At 44.0% G+C, this 23,018-nt stretch overlaps 1 protein-coding gene across 19 annotated transcripts in view; it reads right to left on the bottom strand.

Annotated features, from left to right (window-relative positions):
• Positions 1–22,434, bottom strand: part of PXK (PX domain containing serine/threonine kinase like) — an 80,753-nt gene extending 58,319 nt beyond the window's left edge. For all 19 annotated transcript variants that reach the window (XR_014823414.1, XR_014823415.1, XR_014823416.1 and 16 more), the window contains exons 1-2: positions 22,243–22,434; positions 282–332 (exon numbers count right to left, since the gene is read on the bottom strand). Coding sequence is in view for 13 of the 19 variants with exons in the window: in XM_021069074.2 (XP_020924733.1) it covers positions 282–332; positions 22,243–22,344 (153 nt within the window). In the remaining 6 variants the exon portion in view is untranslated. The remainder of the gene's footprint in view (positions 1–281; positions 333–22,242) is intronic.
• Between the last annotated feature and the right edge of the window lie 584 nt (positions 22,435–23,018).

Raw genomic sequence — 23,018 nt, 5'->3', positions numbered from 1 at the left:
GAATTACTAGGAACAAAAGAAGTAATTTGTCTACCTCTTACTCTGTGTCCAGCTGGAGAACAAACTCCTATTCTCTGTGGTAATATCATACACAAATTAAATCAAAACACTGGGAACACAAAAGTCTTTTCATAATATATGTCTTAAAGCCAAAAGCTTATAACTTAAAGAAATACGATTTATATTTATGTGTTAAAGTTTTTTCCGATTTTTAAATGCTTCAAGTCAGAATTTTGTTTAAACATTTTTCTAGTGACAAAAAAAAAAAAAAAAAAGCTTACCTGCCAGCTATTTTCTACAGAAATTCCTCTTTGCACCCGAATGATATATTCCTAAAAAAGAGTTGGAAAAGAGCCTCAATTACAAAACACCCAAATCAGAAGATCAAAAATATTAAATGAAAGTATTGGATAAAGTAGACTTTGGAACAAAGATTACCAGAGACAGAGGGGGACATACAGATAAAAAGGGAATCAAGCACCAAGACATAGCAACCTTAACTTTGTATGCACCAAATACCAGAGCTCCAAAATATGTGAAGCAAAAACTGAAAGGACTGAAAAAAAACGGACAAATACATGATTATAGCTGGAGATTTCAAAACCCCTCTCTCAGCAGTTGACAGAATAACTAAACAGAAAACCAGTGACGATATAGAACAATTCAACAATATCTTTATTGATAAAAAAAATTAATCAACAGGTGATCTAAGAAAGAAATGAACAATTTTATTTGAGTCAACTTGGGGATTATAACTCAGGATGCAGTCTCTCAGAAAGCTCTGGGAACTGTTTCGCTTGTTAGACATCAAGGCACAATTACATAAGTTTTTGAAACAAAGAATTATAAATCAAATGACATATCAACAGTTTACACAATCCAGACCTGCACATACAAAGCAAGTAGTGGGTCATGGTGACCCTTTTCGAGATTAAGAAGGAATGTTATGTTCTTTTCTTTTTTTTTTTTTTTTGTCTTTTTTTTTTTTTTTGCTATTTCTTGGGCCGCTCCCGTGGCATATGGAGGTTCCCAGGCTAGGGGTCCAAACGGAGCTGCAGCCACTGGCCTACGCCAGAGCCACAGCAACTCGGCATCCGAGCCGAGTCTGCAACCTACACCACAGCTCACGGCAATGCCGGACCGTTAACCCACTGAGCAAGGGCAGGGACCGAACCTGCAACCTCATGGTTCCTAGTCGGATTCGTTAACCACTGCACCACAAAGGGAACTCCCTACATTCTTTTCCAGAGAATATACAGATGGCAAATACACACATGAAAAGATGTTCAACATTACTAGTCATCAAGCAAATGCAAATTAAGACCACAATGAGATATTACTATACACATGTCAGAATTTGCAGAAATAAAAAAATAATAATACCAAATCCTGGCTAGGATAATAGGGAAACTGGATCATTCATAAATTGCTAGTGGGAATTTTTAATGGTAGATACTCTGGAACACAATATGGCAGTTTCTAGAAAAATTATAACATGCAATTATCATATGATATAGCAACTGCAATCCTGGATATTTATTCAGACAAATAAAAACTTGTGTCCACACAATAACTCACACGTGAATGCTCATAGCAGCTTTCTTGCTAATAGCCCCAAAGCAGAAACAAGTCAGAGGTCCTTAAACAGGTAAGGAGCTAAATTTTGGTATATACATACCATGGAATACTACCTGGTAACAAAAAGGATGCAACAAATTGAATGAATCTCCAGAGAATTAAGCTAAAAAAGCCAGTCCCAAAAGATTATAAACTATATGACTCCATTTATACAACATTCATGAAATGACAAAATTATAGAGAACAGCTTAACAGTTGTCAAGAGCTAAGGATGGGGTGGTTGAGTGTATGTGGAAGGGAAGCAGGTATGGCTATAGAGGGTGAAGTGAGGTGCTATGATTTGAATGTTTCTGTCCCCCTAAAATTCATATGTTGAAATACTAACCTCCAAAGACGACACTGGCAGCATGTGGGGCCTTTGGGAGATAGTTAGGTCATGAGAGTGAAGCCCTCATGAATGGGATTAGTGCCCTATACAAGAGGCTCTAGAGGGGTCCCTTGCCTCTTCCAGCATGTGAGGACAGTCTGAGAAGGTGCCAGCTATGAACCACAAAGAAGACCCTCACTAGAAGGCAACCATGCTGGCACCTTAGTCTTGGACTTCCAGATTCCACAACTACAAGAAAGAAATTTGTTTTGTATTAGCGGTTTATGGTATTTTGTTATAGCAGCCCAAATGGATAAGACATGAGAGATGTTTGGACCAATGGAAGTGTTCTGTATCTTGACTGTATCATTGTTAAGGTCTTGGTTGTGATGTACTAAATTTTGCAAGATACTGACAATGAAACAAAATTGGGTAATGGGTATATGGACTCTCTCTGCATCTTTTTCTGACAACTGCATGTGAATCTATGATTATCTCAAATAAAAAACTTTAATCTTAGGCATTCAAAGAGTCAGAAGATTAAGATCCATGATTTTCACTGCTTAAAGTTTGCATTTTATGTGCAATGTCAGCTAGAAAAGGTTGTGGTTAAGAAAACAAGTAGAGAGGGATCCCTGGTGGTCTAGTGGTTGTGATTCAGCACTTTTACTACTGCCTGAGTTCGATCCCTGGCCTGGAAACTGAGATCTTACATCAAGCAGCTGCATGCTATGGCAAAAAAAAAGAAAGAGAGAGAGAACAAGTGATAAGGTAGAAGAGAAGTTCATGGCTGTCATGAACCCAACTAGCATCCATGAAGACAAGAGTTTGATCCCTTGCCTTGCTCAGTAGGTTAAGGATCCGGTGTGGCCTTGAGCTGCGGTGTAGGTCATGGATCCCATGTTGCTTGTGGCTGTTACGCAGGCCTGCAGCTGTAGCTCCAATTTGACCTCTAGCCTGGGAATTTCCATTTGCTGCAGGTAGGGCCTAAAGAGACCAAAAAAAAAAAAAAAAAAAAAAAAAAAAAAGGTAGAATAGATACATAGTGATGGCATTTTCCAAAGAAACCAAATCTAGTGACCTCCCTCCAAGACTACCTGATCAATGAAATCTTCCTGCTCCTGGGAGCAAGAAGAGAATGTGTTAAAGATACACATTCCCAGGCCTTGCACCAGACTTGCTGAATCAGAATCTCTAGGATAAAACTAAGAATTAGAAGTTTTAGTAGCCTCCCCAGGTAATTCCCACTAAACAAATGAGCAGGAAACACAGACCTATTCCAGCCTTCTATTTATATACACAGGGAGTTATGATCAAGGTATAGATGAAATCATATAAAAAACACTAAATTTGGAGTTCCCATTGTGGCTCAGAAGAAACAAATCTGACTAGTATCCATGAGGATGCAGGTTCGATCCCTGGCACCACTCAGTGGGTTAAGGATCCAGCATTGCAGTGAGCTGTGGCATCTCAGATGTAACTTGGATACCATGTTGCTGTGGCTGTGGTGTAGGTCAGCAGCTGTAGCTCCAATTCAACCCCTAGCCTGGGAACTTCCACATGCTGCAGGAGTGGTCCTAAAAAGCAAAACAAACAAACAAACAAAAGACCGCTAAGTTTTTTTCCTCAAATGCTCAGAATTGTTTTAACATCTTTAGATGGCATGATTTAAATATTATTCATAGTCACTACCAAATCAAGTACTTACCAACACAGTACACAACGAATCCTTTCTACTGAATTAATTCTGGCTTAAACAGGTTATTTAGAAAATAAAAGCCAGATAAGCACTGTTAACTTGGTAACCGAATTTTAAAATAGACCTTGTTACACTATCATTCATTTCTCTTCTGTTTAGTTAGCAAAGGTTGCTGAAGTCCACATAAGCAGGAATTTCTGCCTGCTCTGTACTATGTTAAAAATAATACTTTCAACAATACCCACTCAATTATGAGTAAATCAACTATGTATAGGCACCATGCTTAGCTGGTTTCATGTGGTATTACACAATAAATATTTCAAAACTAACTTGTGTCTCACAGCAAATCTCCTAAGCAATATGCCAATGTACTTATTTCTGAATACATAAAGATAAAATGCTAAAAACATCTACATTCTTATATTTGAGGATCAGTCCTTTTGCTTTGAAATTTTCTTTTCCCAGAGTTGTCTTACTGGCAGATTTTTGGGTTTTACCTTCTTACAATAGAGCTAAAATCAGCACACACAATTGAGTGCTTCCAAACAACCACACATAGTCAAGTTTTGTGGGTTTTTGGGTTTGTTTTGTTTTCATGGCCAAACCCACAACATGTGGAAGTTCCCAGATTGAATTGGAGCCTCAACTACAGCAATTCCAGATCCTTTAACCCACTTCACTGGGCCGGGAATCAAACCTGAGCCTCCGTAGTAACTCAAGCTGTTGCAGTCAGATTCTTAACCCACTGAGCCACAGAAGGAACTCCAAGACAAGTTTTTTTGATGGCTGAGTTGGGGGAAAATGTTATTTCTCAAAAATCACTTCAAGCATCCATTGCTTCACTATGATTTATCAGAGGAATAGCATTAATTTTTAAAATTCCAGTTCAATGTTGAGTACTTGGTAGGTGCTAAGTAAACACTGCTGTCCTGCTTTATACGCTTTGAGTTCAAAGTTTAGACCTGTGTTTTACGAAGATGTGTCTGCCAACTGTAAACACTGATTAAGCATCTACCATGTCCTAATCCCTGTGCTTTTGTTCATGATGGGGGTATAAATCCAAATAAGAAAGGAAAAGTCTGACTCCATTCCTTCCCTCTGCAGACATATAGTTTAGGTTTATTTGTTTTTTAACTTGGCTATAAAATAACATTATGGAAAAGCATCTGGCAAAAAGGAAGCAGGCTGATGTCAGGCTGTCATATCCCAAAATGACATCCTAATTAATGTTTCTGCCAAGACACAGTATCAGTATCTCTCCAAAGAGGGTGGTTCTGCCCCAGAGGTGTGACAGTGTCTGGAGACATCTTTGGTAGTTATAGGATAGGGGAGCACTACAGGCATCCAGTAGCTAGAGGTCAGAGATGCTAAACACCCATGATGAATGAGACAGCCAACAAAGGACTCCTTGGCCCCATATGACAACAGTGTAAGGCTGAGAAACCCAGGTCCAGGTACATCAAGTAAAACAGGTCATCCCAGCCCTTGGAGGCTTGGGATTCAGGGTGGTGGTTGGGGGTGGGGGTGGGGGTTACTTCTGTTATCATCTGCCCCTGGCTGCATCCTACTGCTACTCCGCACTCAACACCATTTCTAACATGTGCACGCCCACCTAGAGGGCTTGATTAACTACTGGTAGCCTCAAAAAACCCATTGTGTTTCCACTGTAAAGCCACATTAAGACACGTTAAGGCTCTAGTTGTTGCCCTCAGGTCCCATCTGCCATGTGATTACAGATACAGAAAGACAACTGGAAAAAAGGTGAGGTGATTTTGCTCAGAAATAGTTTTATTCCACTTCAATGGAGCAAGCTTGTCCCTGGCTACAAAACATTTGAATTTTTTTAGTTTGCTTAATACCACCACCCAGCCTGACCAAAAAAGGAATAACTTTCACCTTAAAGCTCCATAACTTTTCACCTTAATAGCACAGCTGTTCTACCACTCCAACCAGGCTGGAAGCTCTGATTAAAGCAGAGAGAAGAGTGCTCTGGAGACTAGCAGAAACCCAATATTTGAAGTCAGGCTTCCACCTCCAGAGCTGGAGTCAGCAGCCCAGAATCCTCCAGTGGATCATTCCCATCTTTGTCTCCCTCTCTGATGTGGAACTGAACCTGCGGTCTATGTAAGAGGCAATAAACCTCCAAGGCTGACCAGGCTCGGAAGGGAAAGAAAGCCAAGACCCCTATGCTGGCTGTCAATCCCTGCCATCTGTTGCCACTTCCTCAAAGGTCCTTCTTCCCACTCCTCTTCATGACCCACACCCTTATCTTGGTGGGGCAGAGTGGCTGCCCTGCGGAGCCCTAGCATGTGGGCATTTTAGCAAGTCAGTGTGGTCAGGGCTGAAGTTCTTCAAACTGGAAAGGTGCTGGGACCACGTGATTTCTGACTTAAATAAGGGGAGGAAAGAGAATTAACGTAAAATAACCACTGACCTTGTGCCAGGAACTTTGCTAAGTCCCTTACTCAACACTTCTCTCACTCAATCCTCACAGCTGCCTGGAGGGTAGATCTCAGCAGGCTCATCAAAATTAAGTGAGCTATCCAAGGTCGCATAGCTAGGAAGCAGCTGATTGGGAACTGGAACCCGAGGCACTCATTCCTAAGGCCTTCCAACCTGCAGGCTGGCTGGGAACTCCCAAAGAACTGGCAATGCCCTGAGCCTGGCTCCTTCTGCAGCCCTGAAAGCTGAGGGTCCTCACCAGTCTCAGGAACTCAGATGGACTCTTGTCCTGAGGGTGCAGGGGTAGGGGCTATCATTTCCACAACTGTTGCTTAATGCTTCCAATGCAGGCCATTTCCCTGGGAAGTATCCTTGCTGACATTTTATTTCCCGAGTTTCCAAAAAGATATTTCAGATTTCATGGCACTGTAGCTGGTATTCCAAGATGCCTCAGTCTGATGAGATTTTAGAAAAACTAGGGAGGAAAACTTATTTTGAACCTATGTGGCCGCAAATTACTTTAGAGAGGCTAAAAACACAGACCACTTTGAAAGAAATGTGTCAAGGAAGCTTAAGCCAAAACTTAAGAAAACCTTCAAACCTGCCTAATCCACTTGATTCTTTTCTGTTCCCTTTGGGCACAGTTATCAGATTTACTGAGACTCAGTGTGAGGAGAGCCAGGGCAGTTGTTTGGAGGTATTTTAACCTGTCCGTGTTCCCACAACTCTACAGCTAAAGCAGAGGTTTCCAACCTGCTGCATTTTAAAATCACCTAGAGAACTTGGGGGAAAAAAAAAAAAAAAACAACCTATGACACAGGCACTAGTAGGTCTTAAAAGTTCCCCAGGTGATTCTAATGTGCTGTCAGAGGCGAGAATCATGGTTTTAAAACCTCTTAAATAGGAAGCAGCTTCACAGTGCAAAAATAAACACCCTCTCCTGAGAGGAAGGAAACAAGTAAACCAAGCAGCCACCCCAGCTCAGTGTCCTCAACCCCACCCTCAGCCTTTCAACTAAGTCACTGCTATCTTTGTCCCATGTCTGTCTATGTTTGTGAGGGGCGATCTCTCCAACTGGATTAAGTTCTTCAAAGGCTAGAATTCCACATTTCTTGGTATTCCAAACAGCACCCTGCACAAGTCAGGCCAATTTTTACCTGACTGCTTGCAACTTACATAATCAATACTCAAACCCATGGTATCACACAGCACAACAGCTGCAGCCTGTGGGCAGTGGGTGGCATTACCCTGCAGGACACCAAGCTATCTGAGGAAATTCTCTTAGTTGTAGGACTTCTGCTTAGCTCACTGCCCACCTGCTTGGCTGCTTACAATTCTTTTTTTTTTTTTTTTGCTATTTCTTGGGCCGCTCCCGCGGCATATGGAGGTTCCCAGGCCAGGGGTCCAATCCGAGCTGTAGCCACTGGCCTAAGCCAGAGCCACAGCAACGCAGGATCCAAGCCGCGTCTGCGACCTACACCACAGCTCATGGCAACGCCGGATCGTTAACCCACTGAACAAGGGCAGGGACCGAACCCGCAACCTCATGGTTCCTAGTCGGATTCGTTAACCACTGCGCCACGACGGGAACTCCGTGCTTACAATTCTTAATATTCCACTTAGAATTAATAATTACTCCTTGGTCTGCTAAGTATTCACTATTTATTTGTTTCATCTGCAGACTTTCAGGGCTGGAACGTGCCTTTGTTTTATTTTAATTGCTATGCAATCCAACAATGTACAGAGCCTGCCCCAAAACGATGAAAACATTAAGAGTTTTAAAAGGCATTTGAAGAAGCACCACCATCTTTACCTGAGTTTTGGCAAGTGAATGAAGCCAAGTGTATCTCCTTTTCAGGCTCAAGGGAAATAAATTTCATTTAAAACCTAACTGACTGAATTAGAGAACCATGTGCTTCAACTTTTTATGCAAAACAGATTCTCCAGTTTCCACCCTCGGTTCTCAGACTGGACAAGGAACACAGCACAGGGCCCTTTGATCCTGGCAGTGAGGGCCAGGGCCTCATTGCGCATGCTCCCTTCTCCAGGCCTTTTGAAGTCCATGCTCTCCTTGGCGGGATGGTCCACTGCCCTGACAGGGGAGCTGGTCTCCACACAGACTTCAGAGACAGCCAGCATTCCAGCTGGGGGAAGTACTGCAGAGTGGCACTCAAAAATCCTTTTGACCTCAGATGAGATGCAGCATTTTAAGCAGCAGTTCCTGTGGCATTCTATGGTTCAGAAACGAGGCCAAAGCAAATTACCGAATTCATTCCGATGGGAACCTCTGAATTTCATATTAGCTCAAGCAAGGAAAATAAGCCCTTGAAAACCTGAGGCTCAATTAAATAGTAATTAAAAGTGAAACATAACCTTTGCTTGTTCAGTTATCCTCACATCTCTTGGGCCAAGACCCTCGAAGAGTAGAAACAGACATAGTGAACATAATCTCAGAGAACCACCCGTGACACATTTAACTGGTTAGAAAAGACAAACACAGTCACAGGGTTGGAAATCATGATTTCTCTGTGGGTTCTGGTATCTAAAGTGGCCAACTCCTCATCCCTCACGCCCTCAACTGGTACCAACCTAAGGACCTGCTAGGACTTAAGTGCTCCTCTTCCCAGGGCTACCTCTCTACCCACCCTGTTTGCCACTGCTCAGAAGACAGGTCACCCGGAGTCCTTCTGGAGCCCAGAGCGGGAGCCAGTTCCTGTGTGGTGATGAGCCACAATGTGCACCCTTCCCCAAGCCATAACGACAAGGCCCCAGGGGGAAGGGCAGAAGCTCCCTGCCACTTACTAGTTTTGTGACCAAACTCCTCTGAGCCTTCGATTACTCATCTGCAAAACCATACCTTTCCAACAGGGTCGTGGTCAATATTAGATGAAGTCGTGCATTTGCAGCATCTAGCACAAAAGCCAGCTTTGTAACTTAGTTTTATTTTCTGCTAAGAAGATAGGGAAGAAAACAAGATGTCTGCAGATGAATATATCAGGGCTTTCATCAGCAAGCAAAGGAGGCAGTAGCAGCACCAAGAGCACCCATGGAAAAATAAAAAGCAGCCACTCTCTCTGAACGTGGGAAACAATTTTATCAGGCTCTGATCCCTAACAAGGAGTACTGTTCTTCCAGCTTCTCTCAATCCAGCTTCTATGCCCACTTTTAAAGGGGGGTCATTAAAAAGTTTCCCCCTAAAATAACCTGGATATCAACAATTAGAGAATGGACAAGTTATTTATCAACACAGTGGAAGAATACTCAAGCCTTTAAAAGGATGTACTAAAATAATTTTTCATTACATGGGAAAAGGTGTCTGCTATAACGTTAACTTTTTTTCTTTTCAGCCATGCCCATGGCATATGAAGTTCCCAAGGCAGGAGTCAAATCCCAGCTGCAACTGTGATCTGTGCCACAACTTCCAGCAATGTTGGATCCCTAACCTACTGTGCCAAGCTGGAAATCCAACCCGCACCGCCAGAGATGGAGCTGGATCTTAACCTGCTGCACCACAGTGGGAACCTAGGTTAACTATTAAAAGAGGATGTAAAAATTCTGGCGTTCCCACTGTGCCTCAGTGGTAACAAACCTGCCTAGTATCCATGAGGATGGGGGTTCAGTCCCTGGCCAGGCTCAGTGGGTTAAGGATCCAGCATTGCTGTGAGCTGTGGTGTAGGTCGCATATGCTTGGATCTGGCATTGCTGTGGCTGTGGTAGAGGCCAGCAACTGCAGGTCCAATTCAACTCCTAGCCTGGGAACTTCCATAAGCCACAGGGTCGGCCCTAAAAAGAAAAAAAAAAAAAAAAAAAATCTGAGAAACATTGATAGGAAGAGGCAACTACCAAGTGTTAATAGTTGTTATCTCTGGAGGTGAAATTATGTGACATTTAAATTCTCTTAGCTATTTTTTTCTATTTTTTACTTTATCCTCAATCAGCATATATATTTTTAATCATGAAAATAATTTTTTTTTGTCTTTTTTTTTTTTTTTTTGCGTTTTTTATGGCCGCACTAGCGTCATATGGAGGTTCCCAGGCTAGGGATCTAATCAGAGCTACAGCTGCCGGCCTACGCCAGAGCCACAGCAACTCGGGATCTGAGCCGCATCTGTGACCTACACTACAGCCCACGGCAACACCAGATCCTTAACCCACTAAGCGAGGCCAGGGATTGAACCTGCAACCTCATGGTTCCTAGTCGGATTCGTTAACCACTGAGCCATGACGGGAACTCCAGGAAAATAATTTTTAAAAAAGTTCCTTGGAAGTTCCTGGAGTTCCTTTCCCTAGAAAAGGGAAAAAGACAAAAAAAAAAAAAAAAAAAAAAAAAGTCCTTGGAAGTTCCCATTGTGGCACACCAGGTTAAGATCTGGCATTGTCTCTATGACAACATGGGTTCAATGCCTGGCCTGGTATAGTGGGTTAAGGATCCGGGGTTGTAGCAGCTGTGGCACAGCTCTCAGCTGCAGCTGGGATTTGATCCCTGGCTCGGGAACTTCTATATGCCACGGGTATGGTCGAAAAAGACCAAAAATTCTTTGGTTTGTCACACGTGTAATTTAAAACATGTTACTTTAAAATAAGGAATCCTGAGTGATAAGAAAAGGACTGAAATTATCTGAGCTTGGATAAGAGCACAGTACGTTATCAATGATGAATGCAAGCTAGCATCTTTTTTCCTTTTGGCAAGAACTTTTGGTCATTTTACAATTCATCAGCACTTTTACTGTTCAGGGAAGACTGAAAAAATGGAAGATAAAAGTCAAATAAATGAGCTCTTCTACTTTTATCAGGGGTAGTAAAACATCTGGTGGGAAAAAAAAGCTTGAAGCTATAAGTTGAAGTCAAACTAGGGGAGTTCCTATTGGTTTCAATAATTTATAGTAGAAGTGATCACCATCACTTAGGATAACAGAGAGATGACTACACATAAATTTATTCTACCTAGCCTAAAAATGCCACTGTGTTCTCCCAAGACACTAGTTTCAATTCATAACCAACCATATAAGTGACTATTCACAACATGCTGCCATTTATCTCCAGAGCTGAAGGTAAGACCTGCTCTTTATGGAGCACTTACTCTATGCCATCTCTTCCTCAGCTTATTCCGTCTCCCAGCAACGCATGGAGGTAGATGTCACGATCCTCCTTTTACAAAGAATCCCAAAGCTCTCAGAGGGCCGATACCCTAAACAGGGGCTCTCAGCTAGTAAGGATTGAGAATAGACTTCACCCAAAGTCTGTCTGACCCAGGGGCATGGCAGTTCCTAGGTTCCATGGCCTTGGGCAGAATGCTTTCACATCATCTACCCTCTTATTTTGATGAACAGGGGTTGGCTGAACAGGCAGGACCAGTCCATCAAGTCAGGAGAAGCTGGGAGGGAGTGGGGGCAGAGTATGGAGGAGAACCCAGGACTCTGGGACCTGATGGGTGATCTGAGTGAATACGGCTGTGGAGCTCTCTCAGCACTTTCCAGTCCAGTCACCGGACTTTAAAACCCTGCTCTTTGCAACCCACCTGCTCCTACTTGTACACAAACTTCTGTCTACGTACATCTGGGCTGGATGTTATCTGGGCACCACATGGAAACTATACAAATGAGAAAACTATTTTAATTTTTTATTTTTATTTTTGTCTTTCTGCCTTTTCTAGGGCCGCTCCCCTGGCATATGGAGATTCCCAGGCTAGGGGTCGAATTGGAGCCGTAGACACCGGCCTACACCAGAGCCACAGCAACTCGGGATCCGAGCTGCGTCTGCAACCTACACCACAGCTCATGGCAACGCCAGATCCTTAACCCACTGAGCGAGGCCAGGGATCAAACCCGCAACCTCATCGTTCCTAGTCGGATTCGTTAACCACTGAGCCACAATGGGAACTCCGAGAAAACTATTTTAAATAAGCCCCACCATGAACACTAGGCAGGTTCTGAAGAAGCAGAAAGGAGCATTTTTATATGAACATGCCTAAAGTGGCCACACATTTACAGAGTACTCAGAAATCTGAAAGGCAATTGTACCAAAATAGAATAGGGTCTTTGAATAGGATCTTCTATTTCCATACTACACTCCTATTAAACTCTTAACAGCTGCACGATACGTGAACCTCTTTCCTGTGCTTTACTGTTAAAAACCACGAAGGCTTTGGATTTCAGCAGCAATGCCAGATCCTTAATCCACTGAACCACCAGGGAACTCCCCTTTAGTTTTTAAACTGAAATCTTTATGAACAAGATGAACAATTAGGGGTCCTGGAAGGTGTTTCAGAATTCATGTGTTAAAAGGCAATAAGGCTTCTGTTTCTATTTCCACTTAAAAAAGAATTCTGCCAATAAGTAATTATTTAAATATTTTCTCCCTTTAACTCAGAACAGACGAAGAGCCTCCAAGTATGCATGCAAGAAGTGTGGGAGGCATCACGGAGATCAAATGAGTTTATTTATGACTCAGTTGGTACATCACGGTTTTTACCATTACATAGCCTTTGAAGTTATTTTGTTCTTAGTCATATATGGTTTCATTCACAAGCATAATGGACCATGACGAAAGGCAGGCTTAAGGAATGCCGACAGCAAAATATGAGTTAGTGAGAAGTTGATGAGAAATACAAATAAAAATCATCATAAAAATGATTACTGAGCAGACTGTCTGAAGATGCTCTTTATCAGTGCCTTAAGTTGTAAGTCACCTTATCACCATTCGTACTGTCTGTATTTCAGAAACCAGCGTAATTCAGCTCCCAAACATTAATACATAATTTTAAATAATGTGCCAACATGAATAAAATATTTTTTAAATTTAAAATCACTTCCAGGAGTTCCCGTCATGGCTCGGTGAAAACAAACATGACTAGCATCCTCGAGGATGCAGGCTCGATCCCTGGCCTTGCTCAGTGGATTAAGGATCTGGCATTGCCATGAGGTATGGTGCAGGTTGCAGACATGGCTCAGATCCTGAGTTGTTGTGGTTGTGCTGTAGGCTGGTGGCTATATCTCCAATTTGATCCCTAGCCTGGGAACTTCCATATGCTGCAGGTGGGGTCCTAAAAAGACCCCTCCCCCAAAAAAAATCACTTCCAGAGAAAGTTTTCACAATTCAGTATTACTATAAAAGAAGTTTGCAAGTTAAAAAACGCCCAGGGAGTGCCGATACAGAACAAGTTCTCTGGAAGGCTCTGGTAAGCCTTTCCTAATTCTCCTGGGAGGACCTAGGTGAAGCCACACCCACCTTGCCCTCTCTGCTCCAGGGCAGACTGGCACTTTCAATGTCTTATTTCACCACTGGTTTATAAGCCTGCCACGTCTACCAGGAGTAAACTCCCTACTTCATTCATCTTTTTACCTTAATACATAGCACAGTGCTTGGCCACAGGAGATGCATCAGAAGTGCTAACTAACGTTTCCAACATTTTAGAGGTTTCCTGACATGGGAGAAACTGTGTGCTTCATAGAGCAGAATGCATCCAAGCCCAGGCTATGCACGCACAGCCTGACTGTGCTCCCCTTAGGGGAAAGAAGGTCAGCTGGGCTATACAGAATATAAGTGCATTTCTCAGGAAGCAGTGTTCTGAAGATGTCAGTCCCGCACTCCCCTTCAGAGCTGTCACTTAGTTTGGTCACTTGGCAGAGGAAGTGGCAGGAAAAAGAGCAAAGCAGAGGGCTTTCTATTTTATTCTTTCACTCCACTCCCAGAGGTCAAGTGTGTCTGCACCGACGTTGGGATTCCTCTGGTGCTGTACAAAAGCTGGGGTGTGAGCTGCTGATATAAGCACCTGCCAGGGGTGTCCTCCCTGCAGGCCTGGCCAGTTCTGTGGCCCACCTGTCTCTTCCACCTCTCCTGCCATCTTTGAACACTGCCAGCCAGCTCTGTTGCCAGGCAGGCCTGGTAAGGAGACCCTGTGCTGTATCTCCAAGCCTGGCTGTCAGAGCGTATCCCTCCAGGGTAAAAAGGAAAAGCAAGCAGAAAGGACAGGGCAAAAGGAGTGCTCTTTGAGATGTCACTGGTCTTTTTCACTATTTGTTAGCAAAGTAGTCACAGTTGACTGTGATATAAACTTTTAAATAATTTTTCTTTTTCCATTCAAAGACTAAAAAGTACTAGTACCTAAAAAGAAACTAGTGCTCTAGCAATACAGAGGTAATAAACTGCAACAGAAACAGCGATACCTATGTGCTGAGCTCTGTTCAGCATCCTTACTATCCCCACTTTACAGATGAAGAAACTGAGGCTGGAGAGATTACACAAGATCATTAAGGTGTTGTCCCTCTCCACAAGTCATTTACAGTTTCATCTGTGTCAGAGGGAGCATATAAACAGAAAAGAGGGAGTAAGAAATAATCAGTGCATAATGCTGGCAACTTTTGGACAAATTAAACTGAATGGAAATTTCAGAAGAAGGAAATCACTCAGCTTGGTAGGTATGACAGTAGGTAGCACTCCCCAGGAAGGTTTCCTGAGCTACGCCATGAACAAACATATTCATTCAACAAATTCACACATTCATCAGGTAATTACTAAATGCTTGCTATCTATGTGCCAGGGGGTGTGCTATTTTGAAACTGAATCAACATATCAATACAGGGACATGAGAGGCTGGATTTCAAATTTAAAAAACAAACAAACAAAAAAACCTCAAAGACAAAGGCATCCACAGCGGCAGAGCATGTGCCATTTGCCCCTTTCCATCTAAGGGGTAAGGAAGGGGCAGAGATGGGCCCTCCAAGCAGAGACCCACTTCTCCACCCTCAGCAGTCTGAGAGCGAGTGCAAGAGCAGGGCCTTCTCACCACTGTATCCCCAGATCTGCCCACAGTTCCCATCAGAGAACCGGAGCTCAATAAGGCCCCATGGGACAAACGAGCGCAAGGCTGCTAGTGACAGAGGTGATTACCCAGTCACATGCAGAGATGCCCAGAGCATGGCAATGTGCCCCACCCACTCCCACTGCCCTGCTGGGTCAGTGGGTCCTGTTGCACTGGCCAGACCCTTGGCCTGCCGCTAAAGGTCTGATGTGGGCAGGCCAGCTTCCGGCTTCATCTCCCTCTGCTTCTGCAAAGAGGAAAGACTGCAGGACTGAAGCCCCTGCCCAGGAATCACTTGTCCCCTGGGGAAGGGCAGGCTCAAAGGAAGGATGGATGAACAACCCCACTTTCCCTTTTCACCTCTCCAGGTGGTCTTCAGACATCTTTAGGTTCAGGAAATGTCCCATAACAACCCTCTATTCATTCCCTCTTCCCACCACCCCCAAACAGCCTCAGCTGAATTAATGAGGAGAAATGGCTTGTTTCTGATGAGCCATATCAAAGAAATGTGAGCAGCCTTGTTTGGTTATCATAAACCAGAGGTGCTATGCTAAGAGGCGGAGCTGGGACCAGGGCACACACCCTGCTTTCCGGCACAGAGTCCTTTGCCCTTCCCTTGTGCCACTCTGTCTAATAAGTCATCTAGGCAGGCACACAGGCATTAGGCAAGCTAACTCTAACGAGACATAATTTATCTACTGTTCTAAATACAACTGACCCTTGAACAATATAGGTTTGAACTGTGCAGGTCCACTTATCCTGGTTGGCTGAATCTACAAATACAGAGGGTGGGCTATAAAGTTTAAGTTCAGATTTTCCACTGCAAGGAGGGCTGGTGTCCCTAACCCCCATATTGTTCAAGGGTCGACTGTATTGGGTTTTCTTAAAGCAGGGTATATGGGGAGTTCCCGTCGTGGTGCAGTGGTTAACGAATCCAACTGGGAACCATGAGGTTGCGGGTTCGGTCCCTGCACTTGCTCAGTGGGTTAACGATCCAGCGTTGCTGTGAGCTGTGGTGTAGGTTGCAGACGCGGCTCAGATCCCGCGTTGCTGTGGCTCTGGTGTAGGCCAGTGGCTACAGCTCGGATTGGACCCCTAGCCTGGGAACCTCCAGATGCCGCGGGAGTGGCCCAAGAGATAGCAAAAAGACAAAAAAAAAAAAAAAAAAAAAAAAAAAAGCAGGGTATATGTGGAAGTGCAGTGCATTTTTTTAGGTACAATTACCAACTGAATAAGTAATTCTCCAAGGTTAGTTTTCAAAATTTTCCCAGTGATTCTAACCCAAAGATCCACAGCCCAAGAGTTGGCCTCAGGTCAGTGCGGTCTTAAGAGGTCATATAAACATGTGTATGGGTGTTTCTAGAGAATCTGTCCCTCTGATGAGATCCTTAAAGGAGCTGGACCTAAAGAGCCTAAAGAACTTGTGCTTAGAATACACCCCGAGTTTAGAATACCCCAATGTGATAAAAGTTTCTAGGGTGAGGGCTAAGGGGTTGGGGGCTTCTTTCCAGGGTAATGAAAATGTTCTAAAATTGAGGATGGGAGTTCCCGTAGTGGTGCAGTGGTTAATGAATCTGACTAGGAACCATGAGGTTGCGGGTTCAATCTCTGGCTTTGCTCAGTGGGTTAACAGTCCGGCGTTGCTGTGAGCTGTGGTGTAGGTTGCAGACGCAGCTCGGATCCCGCATTGCTGTGGCTCTGGTGTAGGCCAAGGGCTACAGCTCCGATTCGACCCCTAGCCTGGGAACCTCCATATGCCGCAGGAGCGGCCCAAAGAAATAGCAAAAAGACAAAAAAATAAAATAAAATAAAATTGAGGATGGTGACAATTCTGTGGATGTACTAGAAGCTAAGTTGTTTACCTGAAATGCGTAAACTGTATGGTATATGGTACATAAAGCTGGTACACAAAAACTTTCCAGGAAGACTCCTTTACCCCGCAATGGATTCCCCAAGCTCCCATTATGTTAATTAATATCCTGTAGGCCACCAAAAAAAAAAAAAAAAAAACCAAAAAACTACTGGATTATTTGAGGCCAAAATGACCAAGGAATTCCCTTTTGATTTCAACTTTTTTTAGTAAACAGGAGGAAGCACATGATACCTTGTTCCTCAGCTAGAAATGGCCAGATTTATCTCAAATTTGGTAGTAAAAACCCAGCCAGGGGCTAAAGGGTCAATCCACACAGACTCTCCCCACCCCCACCCGCAGGTCTAAGCATTTATGCAAGTAAAGTGCTGGTCCCTCAGCCCTTAGTCAAAAGTTTCAAGGTGAAAACAAAGGCCCTCCATCAAGACCTCTGCAGAGGAGTCACACCTTAATTTTCCCAACCATATGCATGTTAGCCACAAAAGTCACTGGCAAGGAGGACTCCCAGCTTAAGGGGAAAACAATGGAAAAAGCCTATTACTCTCCCTCCCACAACACCCCAATACCCTTAAGCACCTATGGGTTCTAAAGCAATCTTGGCATCCAGCTCCCCCATTTACAGAATGGAAGAGAAAGGAGCTTCATTTCATATGAAACTGCCCAGAAACCTCTAGCAGCTTAGAAGCAACCACTGCCTGCCTGCAGCAGAGAACAGAGGATTTGTTTTAACTCACCTCAAGTGAACCCACTTAGGTGCTCATATATTTTGAACAAACCCAAGATCACAATCCACATGGAAACTGTGTACCATGGGTGTCTGTTTCCTCTATCCCTTGGGGAGCAAATCAAGTAAGTTAGCTTTTTTCATAAAATAAACCTCGGGCCCAGAATCTATGTTTTTTTCCTAGTAACTACAGCCAGGCTCCAATTTGCATTCTTACCACAAGAAACTTTTCTAGTAAAATAATCCTCAAGAGAGGTGATACATGAAAATTAAGAATCATCAGCCCAGAGTCCCCTGGTGGCTCAGTAAGTTAAGGATCTGGCATCGCCACTGCTGTGGCTTGGGTCACTGCTGTGGTGTGGGTTCAATCCCTGGCCCAGGGAACTTTTGCAAGGTATGGGCAAGGCCAAAAAAACAACCGCCAGCCCCTAAGTCAAGCTGCAAAAATTTGATTTCCATAGGAAGAGATTGAAGATGAGACTGAATCTACAATTAATTTTATCAGTCTCTATAAGCTTCCATTTCAGTTTTCCAGTGCACTCATCTCAGTTTTCAAGGACAAGTGGATAAAAATATATAACCAAGTAGAAGACTAGCGATGCGATTCCCAGAAAATCACTATTGTTATCTTATTATAATGTGTATGAGTGCTGCAAGTTAAATGCCATACTGTCTCCACTGGCCTATGCAAACATCTTCAAAAAAACTTTTTAAATATCCAGTAAAACCTGCGATTTGAAAGACACTTCCAAATAGCAACCGCAGAGAATCCCAGATAGAGTCTGATATTGGGCAGTGGATTACCATAAAATGTCAGGATCCGAAGGCAACAATGTCTCCTGTTTTGGCATCACATTTGAAGAGGCATCCTGGTAATATGTGAGCAGATTGTTAAAAAAGGTTACCATGAAGAGGCTGAAACTCAATAAACCAAGCCACAAAAAGAACTTCAAAACTATCTGTATTATGATAGGTAAAGGTTCTGGTTGACTTGTACACATCTTGGAAAACAGAAGATCCCAGAATCCAACAGAACAAAGCTCCATGAAAGCAAGAGCTGTCCAGTTCATCACCAGAGCCTACAGCATGTGCCTAGCACATGCTACATGTACAATACATTTCTACTGAATGTGTATTATGAAATACACAAACTGTACAAGACGCAGTTTCCAAAATCAAAGGTTCAAGGTGAGATCTATTTTCAGTAAAGATCTTAACATGAAATATTATCTTTTCCACAGACTTTTAAAATATTCTGTTATGCCTCAAATACCACTAAAACTATCTTTTGTTTCTCAAGAACAAAATGCATCAAATGCAGAGTCAATGGGCCCTGATTCAGATGAACCTCAGAGAAGAAAAGTCAAAAAGGAGGAACCTGAGATTAAGAGCTATCACACTACAGCATACCGACCAGCAAAAACTGGATATATACACTTGATAACAACCCTCTCCAAAACTGGCGGTTTCCTTTGGTTTCTATTTCAGCTAGGTAAGCATTTTGTTTGTCAGTCTACTGACTTTAAAAGTTTTCTCTTTCATGTAGTCAAGAACTTACATGTTTCCCTTGTCCTCATTCCTAGGGCTCCCAAAGATTCCCACAATTTACCTATGTGGCTCTTCATCAGAAAAAAGAAAAAAAAATTCTTTTGTCTGGAAAATCCTTCCCTTTCTGCCCCCCACCCTCCTCAACTCCCCTTGCTGAAAGCATCCCTAAATACTGTCCTTTCTGATTTTATGGAAGCTTCATTTCCTTGCAGCAGAAGCCTGGTCTATTTCCTGAAGCTAAATTCATTGTGCTCCAGAAAAGTAAAAATAAAATCATTCAAACCACAGTCAGGCACAGAATCACCTATACCAGCCTGCACCTCCTGCCAGTTCCTCATCCCCAAATACCTTTCTGGTGGTGACCTTGTGTTCCCTTCATCCTTCTGGTATCTGTAATTTCCAATCCACAGAATTTTCCCCTCCCAAATCCATAAATCCTAAACCATATATAAAAAAATTTCTGTTACAAACTCTGATTCCTAAGGCTAAACAACCTTGATAAATGAAAGCAACCATGAACAGAAATTAGCTTACTTGCAAAAATAACACGTTAACGTGTTTACCCTTTGCATATATGTCACCAGAAAATAAAGAGATGGAAGAGAAATAAGGAGAATGCACTTTACAGATACTTCATAAAGGTCATTTCCTTTGATCATCATAACAACCTTGGGAGGCAGGCAGGGCAGGCACTTATTCCCATTTACAGAAGACAAACATAAATATCAAAATGGTTAAGTGACTTGCCCAAGACTCACAAGTGTCAGCCCAAATCCACATTAAGATCTTACCTCTCCCAAATGATGTCTACTATGTACCCTCAATGTAGGTTTCTGTGCTATAGCCAAGAAGCAAACCTCCTAGAGATTCAGCATTTCAAAGGGAAGTCGGTTCTCTGACTTTTGGGATACCATCTCCCTTTAGCTAACAAGTCAGAAAGCCATCCTCAACCTTCCCAATAGAAAACACTGCCTTTTTCTCCTAACAACTACTTCCTTCCAAAAGTTTCCAACAGTTCCTGTTTTAAAGGGACTTACTCTTTAAGCACTAATTAATAGTCCAAAAAGTTTGCATCAGCATATGATTTTCTCTATAAAGTTCAGGGCTGATGCAATATTTCCCAGTCTCAGATTTTACAGCTAAAATGACAAGAACACAGAACAGTCAAAAATTACGCAAGACAATGTTGCATTTTTTTTTACTCAACCACATCTGCCTCTATGTGTCTCCTGTGAGTCATTGTCTTTTGTGTTCAGTCATCATTATAGGAACTCCTATTCTCTACCCTAAATTATTTTATTTCTTAAAGAAAACCCCGGCAATAAGAATGGAATCTTATTACATCTTTCACCACCTTGCTGAAGCACTGACCCCTTAATGTGGACCCTCAGATGTCATGTTACTCCAACTTTTATCACTACCATTTTACATACACAGAAAAAGCAACAAAGTCACAATTCATTTATTTATTCATTCAACAAATACATATGAAATCCTATCAGATGCCAGGAAGTGGGACCCAAAACTGAACAAAAAGTGTCCCTCCTCTCACAGCCTAATGAAGAGGAAAACTAAAGAATTACAGAACAAACGATCAAGGTTAAGGTGGAGGTAAGCACAGGCCTTGGGGCAATAGCCATCATGAAATGCTTTCTGGAAGAAGTGGCCTGTGAGCATTTATAAGCATCTCTCTGTATTGTTAGTACAAAACAAGTCTAAAGACTCAACCCTACTCCCTGAAAGGTTGTAAGATTTACTGGCCAACAGTCAAGTAAAAATCTAACTAAATAGCAGAATTTATTCTTGACCCCCTACCCTAAATTTCAACCCTTAACCCCTACTCCCTTAGGCATAAATTAGAGCGTTTAACAAATTCTGTTCTATGCAGTGCCCTCTCCAAGTCTGAGGAACAGCATTAAAGATATGCACAATGAAAGAAAATGCACATTTAAGAAAAAGATCATTTTCCTAACTGGAAATGAACACTGAACAACCCAAGTCCTACAAAGCGTGGCTGTCAGAAGAGGAAACTGAGGTTCAAAAAAGTCCCACTTAAACACAACAGAATAAAAGGTCTCTTTGAAGTCATCAGAACAGCTTGAGCAAAAAGAGAAACAGAAGGCTATTGTGGGGCTTTAGCCTCCAGATGATGAACCCCAAACACACTGCAATGGTAAACAAACAAGCCTCTGAGCCGGAATCTGATTTGGTGACCTAACAAAACATTACAATTTAAGGAATCTCTCTCTCCCCATTCATTATTTCCCAAAGTCCCACTGGCTGGCAGCTTCTGGGTTTTTTGGTTGTTGTTGTGTTTTCCTTTGTTTGTTTTTTGCTGGTTTCTTGGTTTATTGCTTGTAAATTATAAAGCATAGTGTAATTTTCAAAAAAAAAAAAAAAAGGGAGAGGCAAATGAAAACAACCATGGTTTTAAAGACCCATAAAAAACACTATATGTAACAGAAATGAACTCTGTGTTTACTATGAGGGCCTATTAACTCCTTTATGCTTCTCCAGCGATTTTAAACTCAAATGAATACTACCACTGCCTACTAAAGAGCAATTTACAGGAGGGAAGGAACACATCCAAACACCTGCCTCAGCAGGACCCCAAACTGCCTCCCACATCATCTCCCTGCGCCCCGGCCAAGGAGCCGACATGCAAATGTGGCTTCAGACCTCAGCCACTCCTCTATCCCAACAAGTATGCTCTGAAGTCATACTTCCATTTGGGCCGGCACACTCTCATCCCCACCACTCAGACGCCCAGCTGAAAGGAGGGAAACTCAGCGGCCCCGGTGAGGAGATGGCTGGCAGAGGGCAGACATGGATGAGAGGGTCCTGAATGGTTTTCTTTACTCCGCGGCCGCAGATGGACCTGGGAATCCAACACCTCTCCCAACTCTGACTTCCTTTCTAGGGCACCCCCCCGAGGCCGTCTCACTCCTTGCCTCCACCCCCCCCCCCCACCCGGGGAGGGGGTGCTGTGGTTCCCACCCTCGACCCCTACGGACTTAAGCGGTCGCCTGGGCCCCGGGAACCCTGACCCTGAAACAACACCACGCCAGAGCCCTCTCGGCCTGGGTCGCCGACCCCTGCCCTGATGCCCTCCTTGACGACCCTGCCCAGCCCGCTGCCGGCCGCCCGCAGCCCTCCTGCGGCCCGGGACCGCCCCAAGCCGCCCGTCCGCCCGCCCTCCCGGCGGGCCGCGCACCGTGTGGGACTGCAGGCTCTGGCTCGCCTCAATGGCTGCTGTCAGCGGCACCGTGTCGTCCAGCAGCACCTTGCCGGCCGGCGGCTTCTCCATGAAGGCCATCCCGGGACGCCCGTCCGCCACCGCCTTGGGACCAGGGGCAGGAACCAGAGGCGCCGACTCCCGCCGCCGCTGGGTTCCGCCGCCGCCGCCACTGTCAACACGCGCCGCCCCACGCGCCGCCGCCGCCTGCCCGGCCCGCGGGGTCCTAGCGCCGACCTTCTCGCTCTGCCGTGGCTGTCAACACTGGCCGCCCTTCACGCCGCCGCCTCCTGCGAGGTCCTAGCGCCAAGCCGTCTCATTTGCCACTGCCCTGACTCGAGCCTCCAAACTCCACGCAGCCACACCACAGACCTGGTGCCCTTAGCACCGGGCCTCAGACCTCAGGACAATTCACCCTAAGCCATCACCTCCAGAGGTCCTCTGATCTGAAGGCACTTCATTTGGGGCCCTGCTATCCAGGAAGCCTTAGGCCCCAAGATCCCCAAACCTCTCAATGATGGGGATTGTGAGGGCTTTTCTCACTAAGCCCTCAGAATTGGGCCCCAGAGTTGGAGCCCTAAGACTCCACCCTCAGACCCAAAGCTCTTTGAACTGGAGACGCTAAAAACTGGGCATTGGTCCAAGGAACTTCCAGCCTCTATCCTTAGTCCCAGCTTAGCTCAGCCCATAAGGCCTTCGAACTTGAGAACCCTCAACCTCTGACTCGGGATGGTCAGTCCCACCGTACTGCCTTC

This window comes from Sus scrofa, chromosome 13, assembly GCF_054392235.1.
Source record: "Sus scrofa isolate SSC_HxYL_T2T_F1_AM1 chromosome 13, Sscrofa_HxYL_maternal_Yorkshire_Landrace_v2.0, whole genome shotgun sequence".
NCBI lineage: Eukaryota > Metazoa > Chordata > Mammalia > Artiodactyla > Suidae > Sus > Sus scrofa.
Note: the sequence above shows the minus strand (reverse complement) of the source record. Positions and strands in the feature narration are given on the sequence as shown.